Source organism: Scomber scombrus, chromosome 6 (genome assembly GCF_963691925.1).
Source record: "Scomber scombrus chromosome 6, fScoSco1.1, whole genome shotgun sequence".
Taxonomy (NCBI): domain Eukaryota; kingdom Metazoa; phylum Chordata; class Actinopteri; order Scombriformes; family Scombridae; genus Scomber; species Scomber scombrus.
In genome coordinates, this window is record NC_084975.1 from 20,184,282 (window position 1) to 20,212,132 (window position 27,851).

The following is a 27,851-nucleotide window of genomic DNA, read 5'->3' on the forward strand; positions in this document are numbered from 1 at the left end:
AAACATTAAGAAGCTCTTGGAAAGCCATATCCACATGCATTGCAGTTCCTTTCCTAAGTGCTTAATGCTTAATATTGCAATGTCAATTGTAATATTATGCAATGGCATAAAAGTCGGTATACAGAATAAGCCCAACGACAACAACGATGGCATAGATCATAAAAAACGCAAGTTAAGGTGACCCACAAAGGCACCTTTCGGTGTTGTCGGCTCAGTCCGATATATGCAAGTGCCACTTGTGGCTGCAGTAGAGACATTGCTATGCTATTACCCCAGCCATCATCTGTCAAGTGATAAAGCAGCTGTAAATAATTGCTGCAGTTTCCTCACTTTAATATTTACAGTTTGGATGTACTGCAGGGACATTTGGTAATGGTGACCCTACTTGATCCTTGTTACTGATTTGGAAATAAGCACAGAAAGTGGCAGCCAGGAACCTGTGTATTTGCACAGAATAGACATGTTGCTTAAGGTTGGTGTCATTAGCGATTGGTAATTTTGGTGATTTTTAGCAGCTGGGAACAGTGAGGGTCAAGCCTCTCATTGTTTCAGCTGCAAATACATGTAACACAGGGGTGTAGCTTGCTAAGCCATGGCTGTACTGGTCAAGGTTACACAGCAGCTGTGTCATTTCCTCGTTTCTCTGTGACCCCACCGTTGCTGATACATCAGACCCAACTCTAGTATTGAATTCTGCCACCAGTATATCACGACTGCTTTAAATCACTTTCCCTTCACTGGCTTTGTTCTGGCCCTCTGAGCCAGATGAGGAGAGCCCCATAAATAAATGCTCTATCAGTTGACTTTAGCATGCAAACTAATTATGTACATGTTATTTCGGAATATTAATCTAATATTTATGCTGTTAAATGGTCAATCTATCAGACAAGTAAACTGTCAAAAATGCCTCAGCCTTTGCAGCCTTATTAGAAACAAAACATTTAAAGATAAATTCAGCTGGTTAGGTTAAACATACTTCAGGAAATTATATAAAAAAAAGAGCAACTATTTGGAAACCATTTACTTACTCAGACAAACCCTGAGCCAAAATATTTAAGACATCTGGCTTTATTAGTGTGGCATGCAGTCACACACCCAAGTTCATATCTGAATTCTGATTTTAAACATTTTCTTCTGTTTTGGCTAAACTAACAATCAAAAATCAAACATGATCACCAATTGAACTCACTGGATGTCTCGAAGTTTTTTTCATATTGAAAATGTCTTATTATTATTATTTTCATGCACTTGTTTTGGCTCCACAACACACACACATGCAGGCACACTTTCCACCACGTAAATGTGTGCTATAAACAGCCAGCGTGAAGGGTCAGGTCACTATAGACCTTTGAGGTAACATGATACACTGTCACATTGCACCTTCTGCTGTGTTTTATGGTCAGTTTGTACAGTATGGGCTCTGTCTTCTGACAATGTGAGCATGTGTGAACATTTAATTATTATTTGGACACTGAACACGCTGTCAATCCAGAGGTCAGAGTCCACTGGGCATTATGTAACCTACTGTTTTATTTCTCAACTCAATGGAGCAGTGGGTGTTGGATTTGCAGACAACTAAAGCAAGAGCTCATCTTGAGTAACACTTGTCCTCCATAAAAATCACAAGGCCTGTACATTTGGAAAAAAACATTAGTTATTTTGAGTGAAGTTGCTCCTGGAGGAGTGATCTAGTTAAGTGAGTCAAGAGCAGTGCTTTTATCTTAGATGTATTCATGTAATTTATAAGGACTGTTGTACACGTGTGTAGACAAACATACTCCTTGCACCAATCACCAAAAATGTAAAATATCAAGGAGGTTTAAAAATGTATTGACATGTTTCCTGGTAATAGGCTGTTCTGTCTGAGTAAACAAACTGATGAAACAACTGGTAGGTGTTATCTCAAAAAAAGTTGCTCTGTATGCAGTTCAGGATTACAATAATATGCTGAGATTAGAGTAAAAGGGGTAGTTTAGTTCTACTAATAATTAATATGACTTAATACTTCTGGATCTCATTTGGCTTGACCTGTGGTGTTAACAGCTTTTTTATGTGTCAGTAAACATATCAGCCAACACGTAAAGCATCATGCCAGTGTTTTATTTTTCATGTTTTGGCCCATTTTCTTAAACTCATGTAAAAATGTATATTTAGATTTCCTCTATGAAGTCAATGGACAGCTGTATAAGCACAAAGGGCTCAGACATGGAAATGTGAACATTTTAGAGTTCCTTTGCAACTGTGCAAACTTCATCTGCTGATGATGCTAAAAATCATGTAATTTGATGATGATGAAAACTCCAGAACAAATACTAACTGGACCTCGTGGTGAAGAATGCTGCGGTGTGTTTTAGACATCTAAATGCATTTTTTTCAACTGTCCCAGGCAGCCATTGTTTCAGCTCATTTACATACATGAATGTGTTAGCCAATGCTTGAAACTTACTTAAATTGTGTATTTCATTGCATCAAGTTAATATTTTTCAGTTACATACATCATCATTATGAGGTAATCTCGTGCAGATGTTTCCAATCAATCTGCATTTAAACTGTATTACCACATAACAGTAACAGTAAAATTGACATCCATGGTGATGATAACACAGCTCAAGCTGTTTTAAGAGTCTGTTAGTAGACTTTCATATTGCACAAATGAATGGAAACCACTCTTTAAAACTGAGAAAACAAAATCTACACCTTTTATAGCATGCATTTACAAGTGGTCAACAGTGTAGAATATACCTGACTTGTAGTTTAGAAGCCAACATACACTTGTATGGACTTTCAAGTCTAAAAATAGCATCCAAAATTGGCAATGTGATCGTCACTATCACTGACCGTGAAATGACAAGGTTAGTGACCTGATAACAGGATGATTGAACTGTTAGCTATCATATGGCTCACCTGTCACAAACTACAGCTAAAGTCCAATGTCAATCACTGCCCCAGCTTGTACTTTGGTCAGTCTCTATAATGATAAGAGGGCACCGGCCAGCATATCAGCTCTGAGTGATAAAGGGTCACTTGAGTGTTTACTCTGCGGGCACGGTCCAGGCTGAGCTCATAGAACTCTCCAAACAAATGGACACGCAGAGTTGGTGGGACAGCCCTATCAGCCCATATTCCTGCTCTAAGACCACCATTATGTCCCCTAGGGCCCGTAGTCTTACAGGCCTGTCAGCACTCAGACCAGAGGATGGGTGGATTAAACATTAACCTGTAGTTCGGTCTCTCTGACATGCACCCAAACACACACTGAATGATTATACAAACTCTTGGAGAGAGCTGGATGTCATCTTGTCAGAGGCAAAGGTTTTGGATGAAGAAGGTAGGGTGATAGTTTTGTTTACTCTGGTTAATGTCGGTGTATATACTGCACATAAGTCTTTAACTAAACTAATTTCATAGATTGTTAGTGATTCAGATTTAATTCTAACACAGTACACAAATAGTGCATGAGATATTTATCTCTTTTCTATGTATTTTCCTTGCCAATGTAGGTACACCTGTATTTGCACTACACTGTTTCCAACAATGTTTTTTTTCCACACCTTGGCAAGACAAGCCCATACACACCTCTGTTGTCTTAGTCTCTTGCCAGCTTTATCTTTTATTGTGGTCCTGTCATCACACTCTTTGCTGTGTATTGTCCCCGTCCATGAAGGATTTGGAAAGCATGGACCTACTGGACGCCCCAGAGACAATAGTTACAGTTACCCTCTCAGCAATCAGCTTTGGCTAGATACCCATCATTGTGGATGTAGAGATGTCACAGGAGCAGAGAGCATGATCCCTTTGAGTGATGAATGGCACCAGAGAGACTGTAAAAGACTATCAGCTCAACGGTGCACGTGATTTGTTGATCATTTTGTCTAAGATTGCAGACGGCTGTGTAAACTTACTTCATACTGTTCTATGTACTCTCCTGTGGGGAGAGTAGGAGGTTGTCTACATGCCTGGGTCACATTCAGAGCATGTTTATCTGCCTCAGCTGGAGCTTACTAGCGGCTTCATGTCTTGTCTGTCTAATGTAGGTCTTGACTGCGATGGATGTATGTAACATGGGGGGGCTGGGTGACCATGTTAAGCAACTGTGCAGAAATCCATCGGACCATATGGATTATTTATGCTCCACTGCTACATCCGGCCCTATGATCACTGGTATAGACTTGCAAATACACATTTAACCTATTTTTGCTGCAAACTTTAATGGGAATTATTGATTTCAATGCAAGATTGAATTCCAGTGCTTGTAGGTTGTGGTTGTCTTCATCTGCCTGCTTCCCGCCTTCCACTGTTCATTTCAAAGCGTGATCCATGTGGCGACATTGCCATGGCATCGCCATGGAGACCCCATGGCTCTTGGTCAGGGGGCCTTTGTCAGTGTAACCCCCCTTCTCCCCTTTTGGACCCTAACCCCAACCATAACACACGCACAAACCCATATGACCTTGCTCATCTTCCTCTCTGTGTGTGCAGTGCCCTTAGCAGACTTGGTTGAGTGAGCATAAGAGAGGTCTTGACCTATGGGACAAAGGCTTGCTGTTACCGTAGGAACCAATGTTTTCTTTCACTCTGTGTCACACACATTACTGATAAAGACTCTGTAATGTAGCTTTACTGAAATTCTGCCTCCCGTGTCTCTGTCTCTCTTTATCTCTCTGTCTCAATCTCCTAGACCTGTAGTCTGCAGCTAAGCACCTCTGTGTTTACATTCTCAAGTTGTATGTTGGTGACAACACGAGGTAAGCTTGGGCCATCGGTTCATAGCTGCTGGAAGGGGGTCATGAGTTCAGAAAAGGACTTGAGTAACATATGTTATTTAAATAGAATGCCATGCATGATCTTGGTGTCTACTGACACAAAGCTTCAATGTCTACTCAACCTTACAGTAATCTATATCTGGACTGTGTCAGCAAACATAAATCCACTCAAAAGTGTTCTAATGAAGAAAAAAATGTTCTTGAATGATTTATACATACATCCATACTGACCTGGGTTAATGGAGTGTTATCTGAACAGACAGCATGGATATTGGTCAAGCTGTAGCCAAGAAGCTTCTTTATTTTTCCCCTTGAAGCAGTATTATAATGAGACAGTGTTGAGTGAAGTGAGTGTATGAAACAGGATGTCCTCTAAAGAAGACCTGAGGGTCAGGAGCTGGAGGCTGAATGCTAAAGAGGTTTGCTTTATCCTTGCAGAGCTAACACTGCCTCCATTCAGAATTACAAGTATATTGTAGAGCGAGTAACTCACATATCAGGCCTCTTTTCATATAGTGTATGGGAATCTTCTTTACTATCAGGTTTGGTTCAGTTCTTCAGGGCTGTGATTCCTTATGATGTATTTAGTAATTTATTGAGATTTCTTTTTTTAATTCTTGACCAAAACAATGTGTAAAAAACAAAAAGCAGTTGACTCTTTCATTAAAATACTGCTGCTTATAAATGCTGTTTAATGTACAGTAAATGGTGTTTATTAATTGCTGTGCTATCTTTCCCAATGGCTCCAACCCTCAAAAGTATGTATTTAAATTCCTGCATGTTCCAATAAATAATGCATTGTTACTTTTGTAACAGTTTTAAATGGACATGAGGATGTAGATCTATCCCATACAAGAGAAGAGAGATTATAATATCTTTGACCTCTGCGTGCCAGAATGTGCATACCATGTTACCATTAAAATAGCACTCCACCGATTTTACACATGAGGATCAGTTTACTCATCATCAGCAAATGAAAACAGCTGTATAATGTCTTCATGTTATCAGGGTTATCTTAGCTTTAGACTTTACAATTTTCCAGAAACTTGTGGCATGGAGTTTGAAAGATATGAGCTTTTACCAGGCATGGGGGTCTAATGAAAAATGCTGTTGAATCGCATTATGGGAAATCTAAGATCCAGTCTTTTTGAAAAGGAGCTTAAGTCAGAACATCTCAGCCTCTGTTGCACAGATTTTTTTCTGTCACTTGCAAAAATACCCCACCTTTATGGAAGCACAGCACTACATTGCCAGAGTAAACCTTTCCGTTCCCTCTTTAAGATTTGAAAAAGTTAATTACAGCAGAGTAATTGGTGTAAACATACCCAGCAATTTGCTATATAAGTGTACTAAGTTTTGTTTTATTTGACATCTGTTATCTAATTTAAAGATAGTTCATTGCTCATCCATATCCACAGCCATCCATATTATTCCATTTGGTTGGACTTTGAGCTCGGTCTTGCGTTTGTCAACTATATATTTTTTAAATATTTTTCAGACTTTGAGTTATATCATTCATCATCTTATCTCCTATTAGTGTGTCCCTACTTGCACTGGTCTTGGTTATTGCAGTTTTTCTTTTACTAAAGGGTTTAAATGCCATAGAAGGAGTTATTATTTTTTATTTGCACTCTGCACTCAAGGCTCCATGAAAATTAACTATACTGTACTTTCAGGAGCTAACTCAAAGGGATACCATTCATTTCTGTCCTCAGATCTTTTAAATAGACTCACAGGGAGGACTGAGGGCGGAAACTTTTCAGCACGCAGTCACTTTCTCTTCTCAAATTGCTTACAGTACATTACACAGTAAGGGGTAAGTTAAGGTTAAACTAAAGGCGGTCATGTGTAAAAGTGTGGAGCGGCTGACAATAACCACCAGCTGCAGTCAGGGTGACTGGCTATGTTATAGCCACCCTGACCCCCCCCCCCCCCCCCCCCCCCCCCCCCCAACAGCATTTGATGTTCTTAGCGGTCCATCTTAGGCCTGATGGAAAGGGCTTACTGAAGATTGACCCAGTTTACATGCGGATATATGAAGTTTGAATATATGATGCAAGGTTCATTCCTTCTGTTGGGCTTAAGCCAACAAGGCAAGCCCACTTCTTAGTGCACCTTCAAGAATAGTTCTGCAGCTCCTCCCATTCCCCACTGTGCAATTCAGCAAAATCTCACCCGGCTACAAGCCTGTCTGTCATGTCCTCTCGAGGCCAAGCCCAGACCCAGCCTTCCTATCGCAGCGCAGCCTAAGCCAGCCTAGTGACCTACATTCATCCCTCCACATGTCTCTTTGCCTCACTATGTCTCTCCTTCTGTCCTCTATTTCTCTTTCTGCAGTACTATAAGGTTTGTTAGGATAAGGTTACTGTATTTGGATTTAATAGCTCAGGGGAATGGAGGGGCCTGTGTTGTGTCATAAGATACTCTATGTCCTTCATTCCTTCACTGCCTGCTGACCCACTATAGCAACATGCGTGACCTGTTGGTGTTGATGGGCTCACGTTGCGTCACCACTACTTAAAAGCCCAAATGTAACCCAACCTTACCTGAGATAATTCACTTTTTCTGTTGATAATGATGTCACCAAATATGCAATGATGCAGTGAATTTCTGACAGAGTTGAAATTATTATCTTATCTTTTTCTGGTCTGTCTCCCTTTGTTTGCATATCACTTCTTTGACCTCTTTGTCTCTTTTTTCCCCTCCACCCTCCCCTTTTACGTCGATCTCCAGTCTGATGATTGAGAGTGCTGACTGCCCGCTCTTCCACCACGATGGTCGACATGGAGAGCCACTACCACCCCCCTTCACCCCTGGAGGACTCTGTGCTGGGCAGCCCCCTGTGTGCCGATGATGACTTCATTGGCAGCATGGAGGAGCTGCAGGACATCTCCGAGTCCATGAGCAACAGCGCCCTCAGGCACCCTTGATGTCCCAGAATACCAGTACTCCAGCAATGGTTCCGAAGGCTCCGCTGTCTTAGGTGAAGAAAGTCTTACTGTCATTGAATTGAAAAATACTGCAGTTTTCTCCCACACTGTCATTTCATAGTTTCAAAGTGTCCCCAGCAGCTCAGCATAATCTCCTTGCCATTGTTGTTGTTTTTAGAGCAGGGGTCCCTCGCTTTAGCTCCTTAATCCCTAATTTGCTCCAACTGAATGTTCAGAGAAGACTTACACACATTTTAGCTTATTTAACCTCTTGCCTTTACCTACCAAAAGCCTTTGACAGTCTTTTTTTACTCTGACTGACCTACTTTTCCTGAACTTTGGGCAGTTGTCCTTTGATCTTAATCAGTTTGTCCTTGTCCGTGTCAGACTCACTGAGTCTCTCTTGAGGCTTTTCCCTGCCCATTCTCTGCAAATTCATTCTATGTTTCCTCCTTTTTTTACTTTTTATTATCATTCTCTGTACTCCCTCTACCAGTCTGTCTTCCTCTAATCCTTCTCCTCACCCCATAGCCAATGAGGAATTCACACATTCCGCAGCAAGCACGCACCACCTCTCAAGAAACATCCATTTGCTTCCGTGTTTCCTCCTGAATAGAAGTCCCATGGGCATCTAGGAGATTTATACTACTACCAAATTATGCAACAAGCAAAGGGGCCATGAATGGTCTTAGACGATAAACAACTGATGGAAGAGTAGGGGGTATATGTGAGAGAGAAGAAAGGAGAGAGGAAAGGCTTACTAGAGAGGGAAGTGGTTGGAGAAGGCATCACAGAGACATTTGATGATGTCATGGAAAAGTCAGTGAGAGGGTGTTTAGGATTTATTGGTGTTTAGGAGTGTTAAAGCAGAGCAGAAGAAACACTGACATGCTTTTCTTGTCCACACTCAGTCAAAACATGTGCACTTGCACTAGGCTTGCTGCCAAATGCAGTTTATCCCCATTCTGGCATCTCTCTCCCAACGCATGTGGCTTGACTTAGCGCCACTGTTGTGTACCATTTCGTCTTCGCTATTTGTGTACGGAGCAAGTTCTACCAACCATGTTCCCTTCACAAGGTGGAAATAGGAAACTATTGGCCACCCATGGCAAACCCCATGACCTGTCATCCATGAGGAATAACAGTAATACTACTCCAACACTGTTATGCTTGTCACAGGCAACACGCCACAAACAGCATACTAATATCTCTGAATGAATAGTTGCTGTGATGGAACAAACTGTCTTTGTCGACCCAAAGAGGTCAAACTGTACTTAAATTCCACCAGTTCATTGCTAGAGGGAGATGACTATGGTTAAATGCAATAGGGCCATCATCGTTTCCATAGTTATTAACAGTAGCGTGCGGTGGTGTTTCAGTCAGGGCCAGCACCAAAATCCAAGTCAACGATGACTTGTAGATGAAATTCATCCAATCATATCTTTATCTACCGATCTTGCTGTTAAATCAACCGCCATCATCTTTCAAGAATAACAGACAGTGCGTCATCACGCACCTGCCCATGGGCCAATCAGCCAAGCTCATTTGAATGACGACGCCCAGGCCAGCACTAGAAACTCTGCTTGACTTAGGGCGTTCTGTCCATAACACATCAAAATTTGATTGGCTGATGATACGGTCACTCAACGTTACGCACCCAATAGCAGCGTCCAGCTCAATCAGAGGCTAGCAATGCAACTACTGCTGGCACCAGCAGAGGAAAGGAGCTGTGATGCGTTTATAGGACATAGGAGATTTGAGTTCCACAAAATATAACCATTTGTTTTCTGGATAAAGTTGCATACTGAACAAGTAATTGACTCCAGATACATTCCAGAATTACCTTTTAATTATGGAAAAAACAGAAAAAAAAACAGTGCTAGCCTTGCTGCCCCTGACTGCACACCACTGGTTATTAATTTGTGCACTGTATATAAATTATAAAAAAGAACAAAACAAAAGGTTGGTCATGTTTACTGAGCTGAATTCTTCAAATGAAGGGCTTGTCGGATCGAACAGCATCTGAAACTCTCTCCTCCCTCAGCAATTTTGTAACTTTTCTAGACCAATCCAACAAAACATGAGAGCAAATCATGGTCTCTATTTTCATTCTTCACACTGGAACCTCCACTCCACTGTCACATTTAGTACACAAACATGTGCAACACCATGAATGCCTTTTGAGGAGAAATTCAAAAGCATGCAGAATTATCCCCATTTAAATGATTATCACATCTCACCCTTCTTTATGATGGCAGGCTTTTGGCACATTGTCAAAACATTTGCCTTCAGACATAGTTAAACGACGTGCTGCACCAACTAGTTTGTGTCAAGCAAACCCTAAGATTAGTAAGCAGGAGGCAGTGTCCAGTTATTCTGTTTGGCTCCTGTTAAGAACCTACACTTATATAAATATTCAGTAAACCCATATTATTACATTTCAAAATGTTTAAGTTGTGAGAAATATCAGTGTTTCATAGGGATCACTGTTGCAATTTTATAATACCAGCTGTTTCCCATACACAATACAAATATATGTTTCTCACACGAATATGCACACTATCTAACAAGAATGATGAAGACTGCAGCAACAATGGAAATGTTTGATACAGATATTTTCATTGAGGTGTGTGCGTTCCCAAATTCAAATCAGATGTGTTCTTCATACCAAGAGTAAGGGGCCTATGAGGGCCATCTGATTGAATGCTCAGTTGAGGTGACAATATTGTGAAGGTCAGATAGGCTGGACTGGTTGGGAAAGTTTGGAATTTAGCCGTTTTTCACTAAAACACTAAAACACCTTATTTTTCATCACTGGATCACCACTTGTACACATTAAAAGATAATGTGGGTTGTGTTCTTAATTGGCTTATCAGTTCCTTTAAGATGTAAGCATTAGTCATGGGAAAAGCGCAATGAAATGTTTCATCACCTATGAACTTGTGTTTTGTAGATGCCCTGACCCCAGCATCCAGCCCGTCTTCAGTTGTTTACGGGGTGGCAGCATGCCAGGAGGACCTAACATCTTCCACCTCATCGCTAAATCTGGAGTGTCGAGTGTGTGCTGACCGTGCCTCGGGCTACCACTATGGAGTCCACGCCTGCGAGGGCTGTAAGGTGAGATGAAGACTGTGCGCATTAATTACACGATCAAGCAAAGTGATTTTCTCTTTGAGTTTCATGTTACACCTTGGCGAAAAAGACTAGATAGAACATGTGGGTCTTGCTAATGGACATGTAGTTCAAGGGCGTTGTGTTGTGAAGATTGGACCTGGGGCCATTTTGTTATGGGGCTGCCAAGCCAACCTTTCACATATGCCTCTGAATCAGTCTACTTCATTTTGACACTATACATTGAGTTTTAGTTACCTACTACAATCACAAACAGACCACTGAATACACAGTAACCCATTTCAAGACAATACAGTGTATCATATTTGGAAGTTTAACACTGAAGAAATTAGGCCATGCCAGGCCAGAAATCCAGAGGCAGTGTGTCTTGTGACTAAGGATAATTCTGAAAAGCATCAGAAATAACAACTTTGGCCTTCACACGTGGTCGCACAATAATCTTTCAGTTAATTTTTTACCAGTCATGTTGAAAAACAACCCAAGGCTGTTTTTTAAGAGTTACCAAGGGACAAAGATTAGGTGTGTATGAATGCTTTTTTATGCCTTTGTTGTTTGTTGTTGTTGTTGTTTTTTTTATCTTATTCTTAAATATTCTTTAGTATTCTTATTCTTTTTTGCTTCAATTAGTCAGTGAAGGAAGCAAAACAGAAGGAAAAGTAGCAATTGAAGCGAGACACTTTTTTACACCTCCGCAGTGTAAATACACAGAGCTCAGCTAAATGAAAAAGTCAAGACAGGAGTGGGTGTATGAATGTCAGGAAGTGATACATAAACTCAGTAACTCCATATGTTAACATGCTGTTACATACATTTTCACATTAGAGCAACAGGCCTCTGAGTGTGTGTGGACAGTAGTAATAGTTTATTTCTCGGTTTGCATGCAATAGTGGATATAATGTGGTGTAATTGTGTGTGCATGCATCGATACGCAACTGTCTCCACTGGATAAAGGCCTTTGTCAATCCACCGGGCAGAGTGAAAGACGTGACATGTCCAGAGTGAAGTAGTAGGGCTGTAAAACTGTAAAACCACAAGTTATCACAAAGGTCAAGGTAAATTTGTGTAGAAATGACCTAAAGGAAGGCCATTAAAGGCACATCCATCAGAAGTTACCTATGAAGTACAAAAGGGTAATGGAAAAGCCTGAACTAGATCCTCTGAAATAGATTTCATTCCATCATAATGAGCTGCAAGGCATGTCTGAATTCAAAGGCTCCTCAAAGTATTTTGGGGTATATCACCTTTAATACAAAGGTGAACAGTAAAGAAGTGACAGGAAATGAAGGGCAAGAGAAATGGGGAATGACAGATTCCCCATTGAGAATTGAACCAAGGTAGTTGTGATCACAGCATAATGATATACATGGTGTGTATAACACCTGAAATCTTTAATATGCAGAGTGGAAAGAAAAAGGAAAAATGTGCAGATTAGTGGCACAAACTGAAGAGATGCTACACCAGTCGAAGTTAGAGTTAGGAAAAAATGCCTGCTTAGTTTAATGCTCCAAACAACCAAAATTAATCTCCTTTTAGATTCTTATTCTAATTAGAATTCTGATTAGTACATGGAAATGCTTTCAAACAGCTTAAAGATCACAGACAAACAATCAAATCTGCAATGTGAAATAACCAAAATTGTTCTGACTGTGGCAAAATTAGCATGTGTTGTACTACCCCAGCGCTACTAGCTGGAAGCTGATCAAATTTAAAGGATAATCTTGAATAAAATTACTTCACACACTCTCTCGGGCATGTTTTCTCCCTCCTATTTGGTTGTGTAACAGTAGCAGGAGCAGGCTGACCCCTGTGATGTCAGTGACAAGAGATACATGCAGCGTCAACATGAAGCCCACATGTCCTTGTCTGTATTTCTGACCCTTGTTTTATGTATGTATGTGTGTTTGTGTTTGTGTGAGTGTGTGTGCACGTGAGGTTGGGGGTTAGTGGGTGAGAGTGACTTAACTTGCACTCACATGGTCATACATGTAATCCTGTGTAATCTTGTATCGTATGAGCATTTGTGTGTCTTTCATACTTAGTGTGGGTCTGGATGTCTGCATGTATTTTGGCACACTTGGTGACAGTTTTGGGGGAAAAAATACAATTTGCTATTAAGTATGGCTAAATGTGCTGTTAAGCAATTCCCCAGGCATTTTTTCTACCCTCCAGCCGACCGCACACAAGCCACTCGATCCATCAGTTGCTCGCCAAAGATAAATGTTTTTTGTCAAGGTTGTGTAAGTGAGGAGAAACTGGTGGTGAAACAATGTGTCCGATACTGTCACACACCATTCATATAGGAATCAATAACTTTTTATTGGCTTCTTTCTTAATAAAGTGTTGGTCAATAGTTATTTTTTATGCTAAAACGGGTTACATGATTACAGAGCCCCTACATACATGACACAGTTCAAGTTTTACTAGCTTGTGGGGTTTTTTTTGTTTTTTTTTGTTTTTTTTTGTTTTTTTGGGGGGGGGGGGGTTCCTGCCTGACTGATGTGGTTTAGGGTGCTCTCAGTTATGCTTATAAATGAAAGTAATAGTCAAAACATCAGCAGTGATTACATGTTTTCTTCCTACAAGCAGCATAAAATGTTTGGGTTTTGAACTTGTCTGTCTGTCTGTCCACTAATTCCTTCAGGGGTTTTTTCGGAGGACCATACGTCTGAAGCTGGAGTATGACAAGTGTGAGCGCCGCTGCAAGATCCAAAAGAAGAACCGAAACAAGTGCCAATATTGCCGCTTCCAGAAGTGCCTGTCAGTGGGCATGTCCCACAACGGTGAGTCCTACAGGGCAAGGCAGGTCTAGACAGTGCTTCAAGCTCAGCAGCACACGCGCGTGCACAGGCACACATACACGTGCATGCTTCTTGTTACTCGTAAACACACACTACTTAACACAGCCCCACAATTGTGCAAATGCCAAGAATAATTGTACAGGCATGCACATACATAAGCAGCACAAATAAGCAATCTGATACCCCATTTGAGTGTCACATGGCATGTTAAGGCAAGTCACTAACTGAAGACTAATCCAGGTTATTATACAGCTATATGTCTTCTCCAAAATGTAACATTTCAACATTCAACACCCAGTGAGATCTACAACTCATGCATGTAGAACACATGTTCTATTTGTGTCTGAGTGTGTAGCACCCTTTGCAAGAATGGAGTCATATTGCGTTACAATGTTTGAACCCATTCAACCCTTTTGGTACAGCTTTGTGAACAGGAAAGGCAATCACATGACAAGTAATATTTTGATTAATCTGTTCTATCACTGTAAAACTCAAATGAGCCTGCTCGCCTGCATATGTGAGCTTCAAAAACCTATGTAGTCTACTAATAGTCCATTTTTTTAATCTAAAGTGACTATAATAATTGTGATAATGCTAAATAATCATGCATGATGCCTAACATTGTCATGTGATGCATGGACATCCGATTCACAACTTAAATCTTAAAGACACTGGAAGCAACCCTGCACTCTGTTTATAATACAGCATAATTTCTACTCCTTTTGGTAAAACTATGGCTGTATTTTTGTACCTCTGTGACTTTTCCTCCAAATTCTAACCTTACGTCTTGATGTTCACAGAGAAAAAAAAAACTTGCATATATAACGGCAATAATACCCTGTTGCTGTTAACACGACTGTGTAAACATACAACATGGCATGCTGACCCTTGGCCAATGTCAATATCCTGATTGGAAAGAAGCTCTGAATTTTGGAGATGACGTTTTGTGTGTACGTGTGGGTATGGAAGTGCTTGTTTTTGCTGGTCGGTCAGTGTGTTTCTTGTAGGAGGATCAAAAAGGTCAATGCAATTGATGGGTTTACCTATAGACTCTGCATACATTGCAAATATTCCGCACTGGTGACCGTGAACTTGTGGGTGCAGAGTGCAGACTGAGCATATTACATACAGAGTTATTGATGACTAGCATTTTTTTGTCACATGGGTTTATTGACTTCAGAGGTTTCAATGCTTCCTTAAGGTGTAATGCAGCACAGTAGTGCCTAAAAGCCATGCAGTAGTAGTATTTCTGTGAGCTGCACTTCCTCTTACGGTATATGTGTATTGAGTTTCATGGACCTAAATGTAACTGTAGAGGACAAGGAAGGAGATTTGAGATGCAAGTGCAACCTAATCTTTTGAGGTCAGGAGGTCTATCAGACTTTAGGACCACAGCATTGCTAATTTTGGAGTTTTGTTCATCTCTTTGTATCGACAAGCAGTTTTATTTAACCGATTTGACTGTACCAGATGATTCTTAACAAAATGGTTCAGCAGATAGGGTTTGACTTTTCTTTTGATTTATCAATTAACATTCAGACATCATCAGAAAGGCAGCATTTAGAAAAGTTTTGTTTTGTACTTGTGAAATGTTCCCATAATAATATGGTTGTTTTTTTTTTTGTAATTGGCTGGAATCTTCTTCAACAAATCAGCCGCTGAAACAGAAGATTCAGCAGAATGATAGTCCGTCCCCCTCCTACTTAGAAAGCCCCCTCCCTGCTTGAGTCACAGACTTATGCCCTCACACTGGCCCTTAGTAAACGGACTTATGCTTAGCTTAACATCACTCACTTCCTCTCATCTTAATTAGACTTGGCTGCTGCCCAGGCGCCTACTGTGGAGCTTTACCAGCTTCAGATGATCCATCCACTTTGTGAGCAGTAATCTAATGGGCCCTCATGCTGTCTACAGGCTCGGTATCTCATCCGTGCTCAGCCCTGCTTAGTACAGCTGGATTTGTTTCAGCAGTGGGTGGCTTTTTGGAGAACAGGGAAATCAGATCTCTCCTTTATGCTTTAATAGTCTCTCATAAATGCAGGCGGTTGGTGCAGTTGAATGTCGGGTTGTGTGTGTGTGTGTGTGTGTGTGTGTGTGTGTGTGTGTGTGTGTGTGTGTGTGTGTGTGTGTGTGTGTGTGTGTGTGTGTGTGTGTGTGTGTGTATGTGTGTATGTGTGTATGTGTGTGTGTGTGTGTGTGTGTGTGTGTGTGTGTGTGTGTGTGTGTGTGAATCTGTGCCAATATAAATTGGTGAGGATAGGTTAAAAGCAGTTCACCTCCAATCTCATTAGTCAAATGGGATCAGGCCGTCTGAGAGATTCTGTTATCCTCTTGTACAAAAACAACTCTTGTATAGTGTTGAAGCACACTCCACACAAGGGATGCCACCTTACAACACACCCTGCAATGTGTAGTATTGTGTTCATTCATAAATTCCTCGAGCTGGAATGCATGAAAATTAAACTGTTCTTTTACCCTTTTTTGTTAAATATCGATTCTGCTATCTTTATTATTCTACTCATGCTAATGTTTTTCTTTCATTTGTGCTTTATGGGGAAAAAAGCATCAACATAAACTGTATGTCTCTTGTTTTTGTGTTTGTCAGTTTGTCTGTTTGCATGCTGACTTAACTGATACACCTGCAGTTTGGACTCCTGTGATTTGGTGTCTTTGAAACTCTGCTAGTTGTGTCATGTTGCTTTGGAAACTTGCGTGAGTGTCAGAATAATATGACCTGACTTTGAAGTAGGAATTGTAGATGTGATTGAGAATAGATTGGTTAAGATTTAAGATATGTAAGATTTTAGACACATTCACAGACAGGGTGAAACTGTCAAAAGGTGATGGTTTTGTCTTTGAAAGTACCTTATATGGTAAACTCATCAGTTTTTCTGACCTCTTGGCCTCTTTTTGGAAACTGCACCTCTTTTGGAAGACTAGTGTTAAGAGCAATTCGCTGGATCTTGTGTGTGTGTGTGTGTGAGAATGTGTGCGTTTGTTTGTGTGTATGTGAAACGCAAAGAGCAGGCAGGCAGTCTTGGTGAGCTGCACAGGGAATCTATGCAGAGGCAGTGAAATTCACCTGAACTGACCCGATGCTGTTGGTTGTTGTTATTCTTCATTTAAAACTTACAGAAAATATTAGAAAATTGCAGTGCAAATATAAAACCAAAATCAACTTGTTAGAAGTGAATGGGAAAGACACCACTTTACCATGGACTTAAAACATTGTACAAGAGCATGCTAATGCAAGGAAAATTAGCACTAAACAGACTACCAAAAAACAGGAGGGCTGTCTGTTAGCTATTTTTCTGAGATTTATAATGAGTGTCCAGTTTTGGCAATATGCTGTTTGTGGATCTAATTGCCTCTGTACTATTTTTGTAAACGATGGAAAGACTAAATAATATAAACCTGGGATTTAATGGAGCTGTTTTTGAACATTTAGTTTCTAACACTGTCCGTCTAATAGCTGTGCAAGCTTTGTTCCGACACAATCTATATATTTTTGGAATTATTCAGTGTTTTGTTTTTGTTTGTTTTTTTAATTTTCTGATATGTTGTTTTAGATTTCTTTTAATGGGATGTCTTGTATATGTTTGAAAATTATTCTTCATGATGTCAGCATCTTGAGTCGCTGATTTGTGTGGTTTTGTAGAGCGCAAGCTATTTCACATTTTTCCAAAACTGGTTTTGATAAAAAAATCACTCTGTGTGCCCGCCTTGTTCTTTTACAGTAATTTCCTCTGTGATCCATTGTATTCACTGGTACTGTTTGTAATAATAATAATATTAAATTTAATATAGGCACGGATTTATTGCTTTTACTATACCATTTGGTATACTGTAGATTTCATCTGTGATTTGACAGATTTATAATGGCACACATGTTGTTATCTTAATCTGACTTTCTGTCTGTGTTGCTGTCTGCAGCCATCCGTTTTGGTCGGATGCCACAGTCAGAGAAGCTGAAGCTGAAGGCAGAGATGGTGACGGGGGACAGGGAGGTGGAAGACCCCCAGATAGCTGACCAGAAGACGCTGGCCAAGCAGATTTATGAGGCCTATCTCAAGAACTTCAACATGAACAAGGCAAAAGCTCGAACCATTCTTACCGGGAAGACCAGCAATCCTGTACGTTGATTAAGAGTAGTAGGTTGGTGAGTGAAAGATGTTGTGTATGTGTGTGGATGGCTGTGTGTGTTCATGGCTCTTTCCTCACAGGTCGAGTTCATGTCATCTTGCTTAATTTACTTCTTCCCCATCTTAGTGATTGTAATCTTGTCCTTAGTACATTCAAAATTTGCAATCAGATTTATGTCTCAATATGACCTGGCAACCAGGACCTTAGAGATTATGTGTAGCCAGCCAATGACAGAAATGACTTTCTCAATCAGTAGTGCAAGCCAACACACAAGCTGAGCTGGACAAGGAAATGTTTGTTTGCACGGAAACAGTATAAAGAGCCAATGTATGAGCCAATCACATCTACTTTTGCCTGTTTCCCTCCATTTCGGCGCTATTTTAATCACCCCTCCCCAAAAACATTCCCCCACACCCTTGTTTCTTCTGCATTCTTTTTCTTTGGAAAAGAGGGGTCGATGAGGATGGGGTCAGGGACTGCTACCTAGAGTTGTTGTGAATACCCTGAATGGATATGTGTAGGTGTGAAATAGGTCAAGAGGGACAGGTCAGTCAAAGTACACATCCATGTTCAAACACAGACCCTCCCCACTGATTCCAGAGATCAAAGCTTCCAAATGGATAAGTGTGCATTTAGGGTAGAGTGGGTCTCTGGGGTTTGCAGCCGTTGGAAAGCAGTCAGTTGAAAATGCACATATTGTTTGATCCACCCATGATTTCAGAGTTCGTGGTGTCACGGTTCTTTTATACATAGGGGAACTTCCCCTGAAAGTTATATTTTGTGCCATTTGCCAGGGATCAGTGCTGACATGATCTGCTGCTTTCATTCTGAGACTGTATAGCATGAGAGGAAAGAACAACCTTCTCAATTTGTTGCATCTCACATTATTGTAAGACTGATAGAGACTGATTTGGGAAATATAATGTTTTAAGATCCTGAGGATAGGGTTGCAAGAGGACAGCTGATTAAATGGTTTATATGCAATGGTTAATCACTTATGGAAAAGTACGTCCTCCATCATTAACTTACTGGGATCCAGTTAATACATGTAACTGAGCCAGGAGACATCTGTAGACTTCTGTCAGGTTTGACTCATCAATCTCAATGTGTGGGAGGAATACTGAGAAATAATTGTCTCACTGTTAGCTCTGATCTGTGTGCAACTAATATAATTTCATCATTTAATCATCTGACTTAACTGGTATATGAATCACCAGAAATAGTATGTAAATTAGTAATATACACAGACTTGACTTTATGTCTTAAAACATTACAAACTCTTGCTGCTGCACAGGTCTACAGCGTACACTTGATGATTTAATGGGAAAACAACACATTTTAACAAGTTAAAATCCTGCTATGTTTTTGACTAATTCATTAAATGTCTAGACTATAAAATCTTGTCTAGTTAAGTATGCCAAAATCTTAAAGATAAGATTGTGGATTTTTAATTACTTGTAGTGCTATGGAGCAATGATTTTATAAGTGGACACCTGTTTTGTTTGCATCATGCACATGAACTCATCCCTGCAGGTGATGCATCACACAGCACAACACGTGTATTCTTGCTATTTGACAGCAAATTATAATATGAATATTGAAATATTCATTTATATATTCATTTTAAATCAGAGAAAAGAAGCAAATGCTCATATTTGAATAGCTGAAACCAGTAAATTTGGTATTTTTGCTTTATAAATGACCCTTATGACTTCTCAAAAATGTTTATTTTATTTATTGTTTTTATTTTTTATTGTTATAATATACAATACAAAACAAATATATACACACACTCCAAAAAAGGAAAACAAACCAAACAACAAACAAACATAGGGGAGGAGGGGTTGGCATCAATAAATACAACAAGTGGCTACATCAATACATATGCCTTTTTTCCCCTTCAGTCTCTCTCCAATAAAAGATCAAGAGTAAACAATACCATTTTCACATAATCCGGTATAAAGTTTAAGTATGACCTGATTTTGTCCCACAAACCATCCGAGTCCGGATCAAGGTGCCTCAGTGTAGCGGCTGCTCTTTCCATCCCAGTTAAATCAATAAATTATTCCAGCCAACTGCTTAAACTGAAACAATTTGGAGTTCTTATCTTCCAGTTCATAATAATTTTTCATTTAGCAGCGGGACAACCCAGTGTTACAAATCTCATTTTATTTCCTAGTATACACAAAGTGGGACTTTTATTGACAACGACCTGGAAGATCTCTGAGAGAGCATTTGTTACCTCTGACCAGAGGGAGTTCACTGCAGGGCATTCCCACAAACAGTGCATCAGGGTGCCTCTATTACCACATTGATACATCATACCCTTCAATAGTGGGAAGGTTTAAATTAGTGAAGAACTCTTCCATTTCTGAGCTTTTTGATTCACATTCTGCAGTGTATAACTTGGCATAATATTGCTTGAATGCCTCATTTATACCGTCTGTATCCCTGGTGACTGATCCATCATTCCCTCTATGATGATATAATCTGATTATTCTATAACTGTTTCAATGTTAATGCTAACATCCTGCCCGTATCACCTGATTCAAAGGTTTTCCTTCGCAACTTATATAATGCGAACACAGTTTCCTTATGAATAATGGTTTGACGTTCAGACTCAATTTCAAATCCTTTGGGTTCTCCATATGTTTACATTCCAGATCTTTAAGCAATATCTGCAGTTTGTGTTTCTTTTCTATTCTTTGTTTCTTTTTGGCAGTTGAGTAACTGATAATCCATCCTCTGCAAGTTACTTTAAATGCTTCCCACACTGTTTGTATAGATGGGACAGAATATTAATTTAAAGTAATGAATTCAGAGATCCTGTTCTTAATAAGAAACACAAATTCCTCATCTCTAAGAGGAGAATTATTAAACTTCCATGTACGTTTAGTTGCTTGTCTATCTGCAAGGACAATAGAGAGTACCACTGGGGCATGATCAGATATGATAATGTTCTGAATTTGAAAGTTAATGACATTCTTGAGCATGTGATTTGATATGATAAAGTGATCTATTATAGAATAAGAATTATGGACTTTAGAATAAAAAGTTTTGTCCCGAGAGACTGTAATTAGCATACGGCAAACATCAACCAGTCCCAAAAGTGCTTTAAAATTCATTAAAGGCAGAAGAGAGGGATCTGTCAGAGGGAAGAGGATGATTTGATCTGTCTACTTCTGGCTCCGGCACTAGATTAAAATCTCCATCAATGACCATGGATAAATCTGAGAACTTTGATAATAATGGACAGAGAGATGTTAAAAAGGTTACTTGTCCAGTATTGGGAGCATATATTTACCAGTACACATTTTACATTTTGCAAGGTGCCTGATAAAATCTAATATCTCCCCTAGTTGTCTGTAAACAATTCATTTAATTGAAAGGAAATTCTTTTAGCAATCAGAATGCACACGTCCCTTGCATTCCCTGTACCAGGTTAGAATAAAACCTGTCCTACCCATCTTTGTTTCAATCTAAGGGATTCTACCTCATTCAAATGTGTTTCTTGAATCATTGCAATATCACAACGAGAGACTTCAGATGCATCCAATTTTGATACCTTTTTCATCTTATTTAATTCCATAAAATGAAGTTAACATTGTTCCACACCATCTAGTTACTACTGGGGGGTATAACATGCATGATTAAATTATGGATTAAGGGAAGGGGTAAAGATGTAGTACATCTCCATCCACGAAGGGAAAAAAAGAAGGTGAAGAGCAGCATGGGCTCAGTTGCAGAAAAATAATCCAGCCATTTGAAACGTCATATTCAATTATCCAACTTTAAACCAATTTTTGTATCAGATGTTCAGATGTTTTTTGATTAAATCTGAAATAACGGTGAATTTGCATAGATGAAGCTGGGTCTCTCTTAATTGATCTGTCTATTGACTTCTATGAGGAAGGAAGTTCAATTCAACTGGGTTTGTTTTTTTTTGTTGTTGTTATTAGCTATCTGTAACTCTAATGCTGTTATCCTTTGGAGACAGCACCATTTTTGTCAGAGAGCTTCTGCAAAACACACAATATCAGATGTGTTGCAGCAGACAGTCAGTTACAGTGCAGTGCTATCAGAGTGGCACCACTGACACTGCTTTTACTATAAACTGTGTTTATATTTCTTTTTAAAAAATGTATTTTTTTTTAAATCTTCAGATCCATTAGGGTGTAGCTGCAGAGTGAAGGAGAGTATTTACGTTGTTATAGACATCTTAAGTGTCAACTTGGGCTGTGGACTTGGTGCCTTTCTTACCCGCCAAAGTACTGAGGTCTCCTCTGAGATTATATGGGCTCATTTGCTTGTGCAGGACCACATAGCACCAGTTCAGGCAGTGAGTCCAAAAAGAATAAAAGTATCTATTAGAAAAACTGAAGTTATTTACTGTATACAATGTCCATGCGCATAAGGCCTGTGTCAGCACTTTTGATGCAACATTGTGTCATGGTATTCTGGAACTGAGATTAATACATCATGAACTAAAACAAATTATGGGCTACAGGTTATGATAATCAAGTGTTGTGTTGGCTTGGAAGTATTACCAAATTAAACGTCATGTGCCTCATACCTTCCCTTGCTACTCTAGCCCACGTTTGGCACGGCATTCATGAGTCACAACTCTGGTCTGATGTGCAGCAGCAGGTGTAGCTGCTCATCATATGTTGTAACGTGTCCACTGTGGGAACAGTGACGCAGCTAAAATGACGCACTTGATTAGTTTTCCTTCTTTTTTTATTGCAAGTATTTTTGTACACTGGGCTATAGTTTCAAATGAATCAAAAGATAATTATTTTTGACATTTGGAGTTTTCCCCTGTTAAGCCCACATTGCTTATATTTCTAGAAACACTATTTGCACTTCAAACCCAAGTGCTAAGAATGACATACATAATTACATAGCTTCAGGGTCAAGGAGAGTAAATTTGTCATCGTGTAAATATTCAACTGTCAATAAGGGCTGCAGGCTTTTCTTTTAGTAAGGACTATGTCTAAACACTACTATCATTACAGTTTTTCATGTAGAAATGTTTGCTGATTCAGCTTTTTCCATATTCATGTAGCCTCGTCAAGTATAGTCAGGTTTATTTATGTATCCCAAAATCACAGTAGAAGTCTGCATTTCAACAGGGAATCCATTTTTAAACATGCTTTCCACATATAGTTCAACTGAGTGTGTCTTTCTCCAATGTTCACAGCCTTTCGTCATCCATGACATGGACACTCTCCAGCTGGCAGAGCAGACACTGGTGGCAAAGATGGTCGGCTCGGCGGGAATGCTAAAGGACAGGGAGGCAGAAGTACGAATTTTCCACTGCTGCCAATGCACCTCGGTGGAAACGGTCACCGAGCTCACAGAATTTGCAAAGTCCGTCCCCGGGTTCTCAAGCCTGGACCTCAATGATCAGGTGACTCTTTTGAAATATGGCGTGTATGAGGCCCTCTTTGCCCTGCTGGCCTCCTGTATGAACAAGGATGGGCTTCTTGTAGCGTATGGCTCAGGGTTCATCACCCGGGAGTTTCTCAAGAGCCTACGGCGGCCTTTCAGCGACATGATGGAGCCAAAGTTCCAGTTTGCCATGAAGTTTAATGCACTGGAGCTGGATGACAGTGACCTGGCTCTGTTTGTGGCTGCTATCATCTGCTGTGGAGGTGAGGATGCAGGGAAATTATCTTTTGTCCTAATAAAGCTATTAATCCTAAGCAGTCTATCATCTTGTTTTATTTGCTCTTAGAGGAGTTTTACACAATGTCAAGACAAGTGCTTTGATATCACAGAAAATTAAGAGATTGTAACGGCATTCTTGTAAAATGTTATTGTAATACGAAATCATGTTTATGGAGTCTGACTCTCACTTTTTTGCCTCCTGTGTGATTAGACCGACCAGGCCTGGTAAATGTGGGGCACATTGAACGAATGCAAGAGAGCATTGTGCAGGTGCTACAGCTCCATCTTCTGGCCAATCACCCCGACGACACTTTCCTCTTCCCCAAGCTGCTGCAGAAACTGGCTGACCTCCGGCAGTTAGTCACCGAGCACGCGCAGCTGGTGCAGGAGATCAAAAAGACAGAAGACACCTCACTGCACCCTCTCCTGCAGGAGATTTACAGAGACATGTACTGAGAATTGTGGAGGAGTAACCAGGAGAGGCACTCTACGGACCATCTCCTTTTTCAGGGACAGGAGAAGAAGAAGAGTCCTCCATAAGCTAGGGTTGAACCACTTAACCCCCCCTCGCCCCCCTCCCCCAATGCAGCAAGAGTTAGCTTTGGCTTTTGTCGGTACAAGAGGCCATTTTTAAGCCCAGGCAAGAGGCTGGTGGCTCTCCTAGTTTGACGCAGTGATTTCCACTCCATTGTGTGGACCTTGAAATGTGATATACAGCTGATTGAGCCTCCATCTAGACACCCGTGTATGTAACCTATGGCCAAACTCTTGGATAAAAAATACTAAATGCAACTTTGAAGTCTTTAGGTGACCCCCATGGTTATTCCTAAACTGACCTGAAAAAAGCCCTAAAGTGAGACAGTGAACTTGATAGTCACCACTCCAGAAAGTAGATTTTTATACCGATGTCAAAGAGCAAAGAGCCATATTCCCTCACAGTTCTCAACACCCAAGTGACTTCAGTGGCAGCAGCAACATTAAGACAGTAATGATACCGGCAAGGCAGCTTCTGTCAAATTGGCTATCAATAAATGTTGGTTGGTGGTTATGGTTATCTATGCACCAGCCCTCCAGCATGTTTCTTCACCTTTCTATACCCAGCAACACAACTGTGGTGTCCCAAGGCTCTTGAACATAATCCTTTTTTTGTACTGTAAGTCAAGCCATACTTTGTTTATATTTATCTTTAAGTCTTGAGATGATCAATGTCTCTTGCTAACAAGATACCAGGAAGACTTGATATAGATTATCATTACAAATGACTCAAGTTGCTTCAACAAATGTCCACGAACTATACAGGCAATATAATGTTTTACAATTCACAGTAAGGTTGCAAAATCTTTGGAAATTTGAAGTTGTTCAAGACTGAAATGACACACAGATTCACTGTGTAAATGCACCACAATGCAAATCTGAAGCACAAACATGCCTGTGAAATGTAGTATGACACTATTTTATACTGGACCTCCATTCACTGCCTTCTTCACAAAACACATGCACAGATGTTTGGCACTCCATCCTGTTTTGTGTTGTGGTATTCAAGGGCTAACACCAAGATAAACCGCATTACAACCTTAAATACCAGCGCATTTGAAGCGGATTTGGTATAAATCAGTCATCCGTTTCTTAATTTCTCACTCAGTGAAGCCCTCCTCAAAATGATATCTCATTAATTACTGGTAACATATGCAGTTGCTTAAGATTCAGGGTTTTTTAGAAACATTTTTGTATACGACGGCAAATGAAAAGCATTTCTTTGAGACATGATAGATCAAACTTTCACCATCACACACTTGTCATTTTGGGTGAAAAGGGGTCTGTGATGTTCTTGCAGTTGGCCTGGTAATTTTTGGTAAACAGTATCAAAGTCAAAAGATACTGGTATCTACCTACATTTATGGGCTCTGGTGAGAAAAATAAAGCCAGTGCAAGGACAGTCACAAGGCATTTTTTTAATTAGAAAAGTGTCTGGTGATGGATAAAGACAATAATTTTCCACATGACTAGACTTTTTTGTCATGTGATAACTGCATATGTAAAAAGGCCACTCCTGTAATTTGTTATGATACTGCCCCTTGTAAATGAACATCAAAGAAGACTTGAAAGAAGACCCCTAAGGAAATGGTAAAACATGCATGTTTGATAGTTTGATAAATATATATCCAAATCTCTGAGAGAATGCTTTCCCCCCTTATCTGCTTATCCTACCAAAATCATCATGAATTTATCAAAATTCATTCATCTGAAATGGACCTTTTCTTTAGAATTATGTCAAATTCTGTAGAGTGCACTGTACATAAATGAAATCTCACATCTCACACTGACTGCTCGCCCCAACTTTTGACTCGAGGTATACAAGGTACTAATGATGATCAACTTTTGTATTCCTCTGTATGGTAAATACTTTTAAATGTTTGAAACTGTACAGTAAATGTAGTTATGTACTGTATGTTCTTTTTGCTTAAATGCCACATAATTGTGTTATGATTGAATTGGATCATATTTTTATACTAAAGTATATATGTATGACTAAATCTAATAATTGTTTTTTTTTTTTTTTTTTTGAAATGGCACGAATGAAGAGTGCATTGTAAATAGACTTAAGGGTAACAGGGCAACTGGTAATCCGAATATCCATAGATATGAATCCCAGTGGGGACATTCCTTGTGTTGATCGCTATTTTTAGATAGAGAACCATCAAGGCTGCGATATGCACTCAGTTAATTTCAACTGAACTTCACTTGTTGTTAAATCAAGCACTTATGATTTAAACTGATGGCCTGTGTGCACTTAACAGGGCTGCACAGGCTCACAATTATGGGTAGTTGATTAGCAGCAGAGATCATTCAGTACTGATCTCCCCTTTTATACACTGTTGTCAGGTTGCACATAAGGAAACAAATGAGGTGATATATGTTTCATCATCACTATCATAAATGCTCCATAATTCCCTCCTCATATTGAGCAAACCTGCCTGTATTGTTTTATTTCTTGTGACACATCACATCTCTGTTGGTTAAATAGAGAAACTGAATGCACTCATAATTTGCCATCACATCACCTACTATTACAGTTAAGAAGATGCAGTAATGAAAATGCAGTATATATTGTCTTATAATCCTGTTTTGTCACACTTTTTGTCTGACTTTTCTCTCCTCACTCGCTGCTATATTATACTATCTCACCAAACATTTTTTTATGCCATGAGTAGATTACTGACCTTTAAGCTGCCTCTTACTTATATATACATATAAATATCTTCACACAGAATGTCAGTCCAACATGCAGAATTCATTCAATGCAGCTCAGTTTTTCCCCATGCAGATTCCTGGAGATTTGGAGATCCCAGGTATGCTTCAGGATTAACACAATCAATCTGTGCCTTAGCATGTGCCCATGCCATAAAACACTTGAGATTCAGATTAAGAGTTGGCATGTGCGCACACACACTTTCAGAATTACACACTGTAGTTGTGAACAGCTTCAATTGGCTGTTTCGGAAACAACAGGGCAACGCAGACAGGAAATGTTGTCACAATAGATTCAGGGTATAATCAGGTATCAGGTATAAATGACAATAAGACAGAGGCTCAAAAGTGCTATTGACATTTGACCCTACACAACCGTAACAATGAAGGACAAGCTTTAAAAAACATTTTAAAAAGAGAATAACTAAATGATTAAAATGCTACAGCCTGGCCCAAGAGGAGAAGTCATGTAAATTTGTGATGTCTGCTTACCCTTAGGAGTGTCTGTTTTGTGTTGAATTGACAAGGGACTTTTTAACTTGTATCAGGGAAACCTAGTCTTCCTTTGTTGAACTAGCTCAGGACATAGAAAGGTACTCTTATTCCTTTTCTATCTCTGTCTTTTTTCTGCGTCTTCTTTTTCTATCTGGAATGAGTTCATAGTTCACTGCCTTACAGCACTCAAACACCAACAAGAATATTGATTAATACTTTATTTTATTTTTATTTTTATTGTGTCCAAAACTGACAGAAAAATGTTACCGGGGGGCAGTAGTGATAGGAATTAAATATTTGATTTGTTGTTTTTTCTTCCTGGATTTCATGGAGTTTGTTTTTGTGGCTATGGTTTCATGCAAAGAGACAACAGAGACTGTCTTTGGATGTGATGTTATTGTGTACTGTGGCTTGGTAACAATACTGTAAATGTTTGATGAATGTAAACTTAGACATTTAAACCATGAAATAAGTTGACATTGAATGGATTTAAAATAAAATTATTTTAAAAATCCAATAATTTATTTTGTGTTTATGTTTGTTTGAATTTAAATTGACAGTGCTGTAAGTTAATATTCAATATAATTGTATGATTAGGTGGTTAGGATATGTGTTATTTGTGAGTATAGAAACCCCACAGACAAAGAAACATACAGATCAAAACAAAATAC

General features: G+C 39.6%; 1 protein-coding gene across 1 annotated transcript; it reads left to right on the top strand.

Moving 5' to 3' along the window:
* Positions 1 to 3,213: 3,213 nt before the first annotated feature.
* Positions 3,214 to 27,691, top strand: pparab (peroxisome proliferator-activated receptor alpha b). The gene is given in 8 exon segments (XM_062421459.1): positions 3,214 to 3,328; positions 7,497 to 7,681; positions 7,683 to 7,746; positions 10,647 to 10,810; positions 13,467 to 13,605; positions 17,557 to 17,756; positions 22,967 to 23,420; positions 23,648 to 27,691. Coding segments are annotated over 7 exon segments (1,410 nt in total). The 5' UTR covers positions 3,214 to 3,328; positions 7,497 to 7,537; the 3' UTR covers positions 23,893 to 27,691.
* Positions 27,692 to 27,851: the final 160 nt, after the last annotated feature.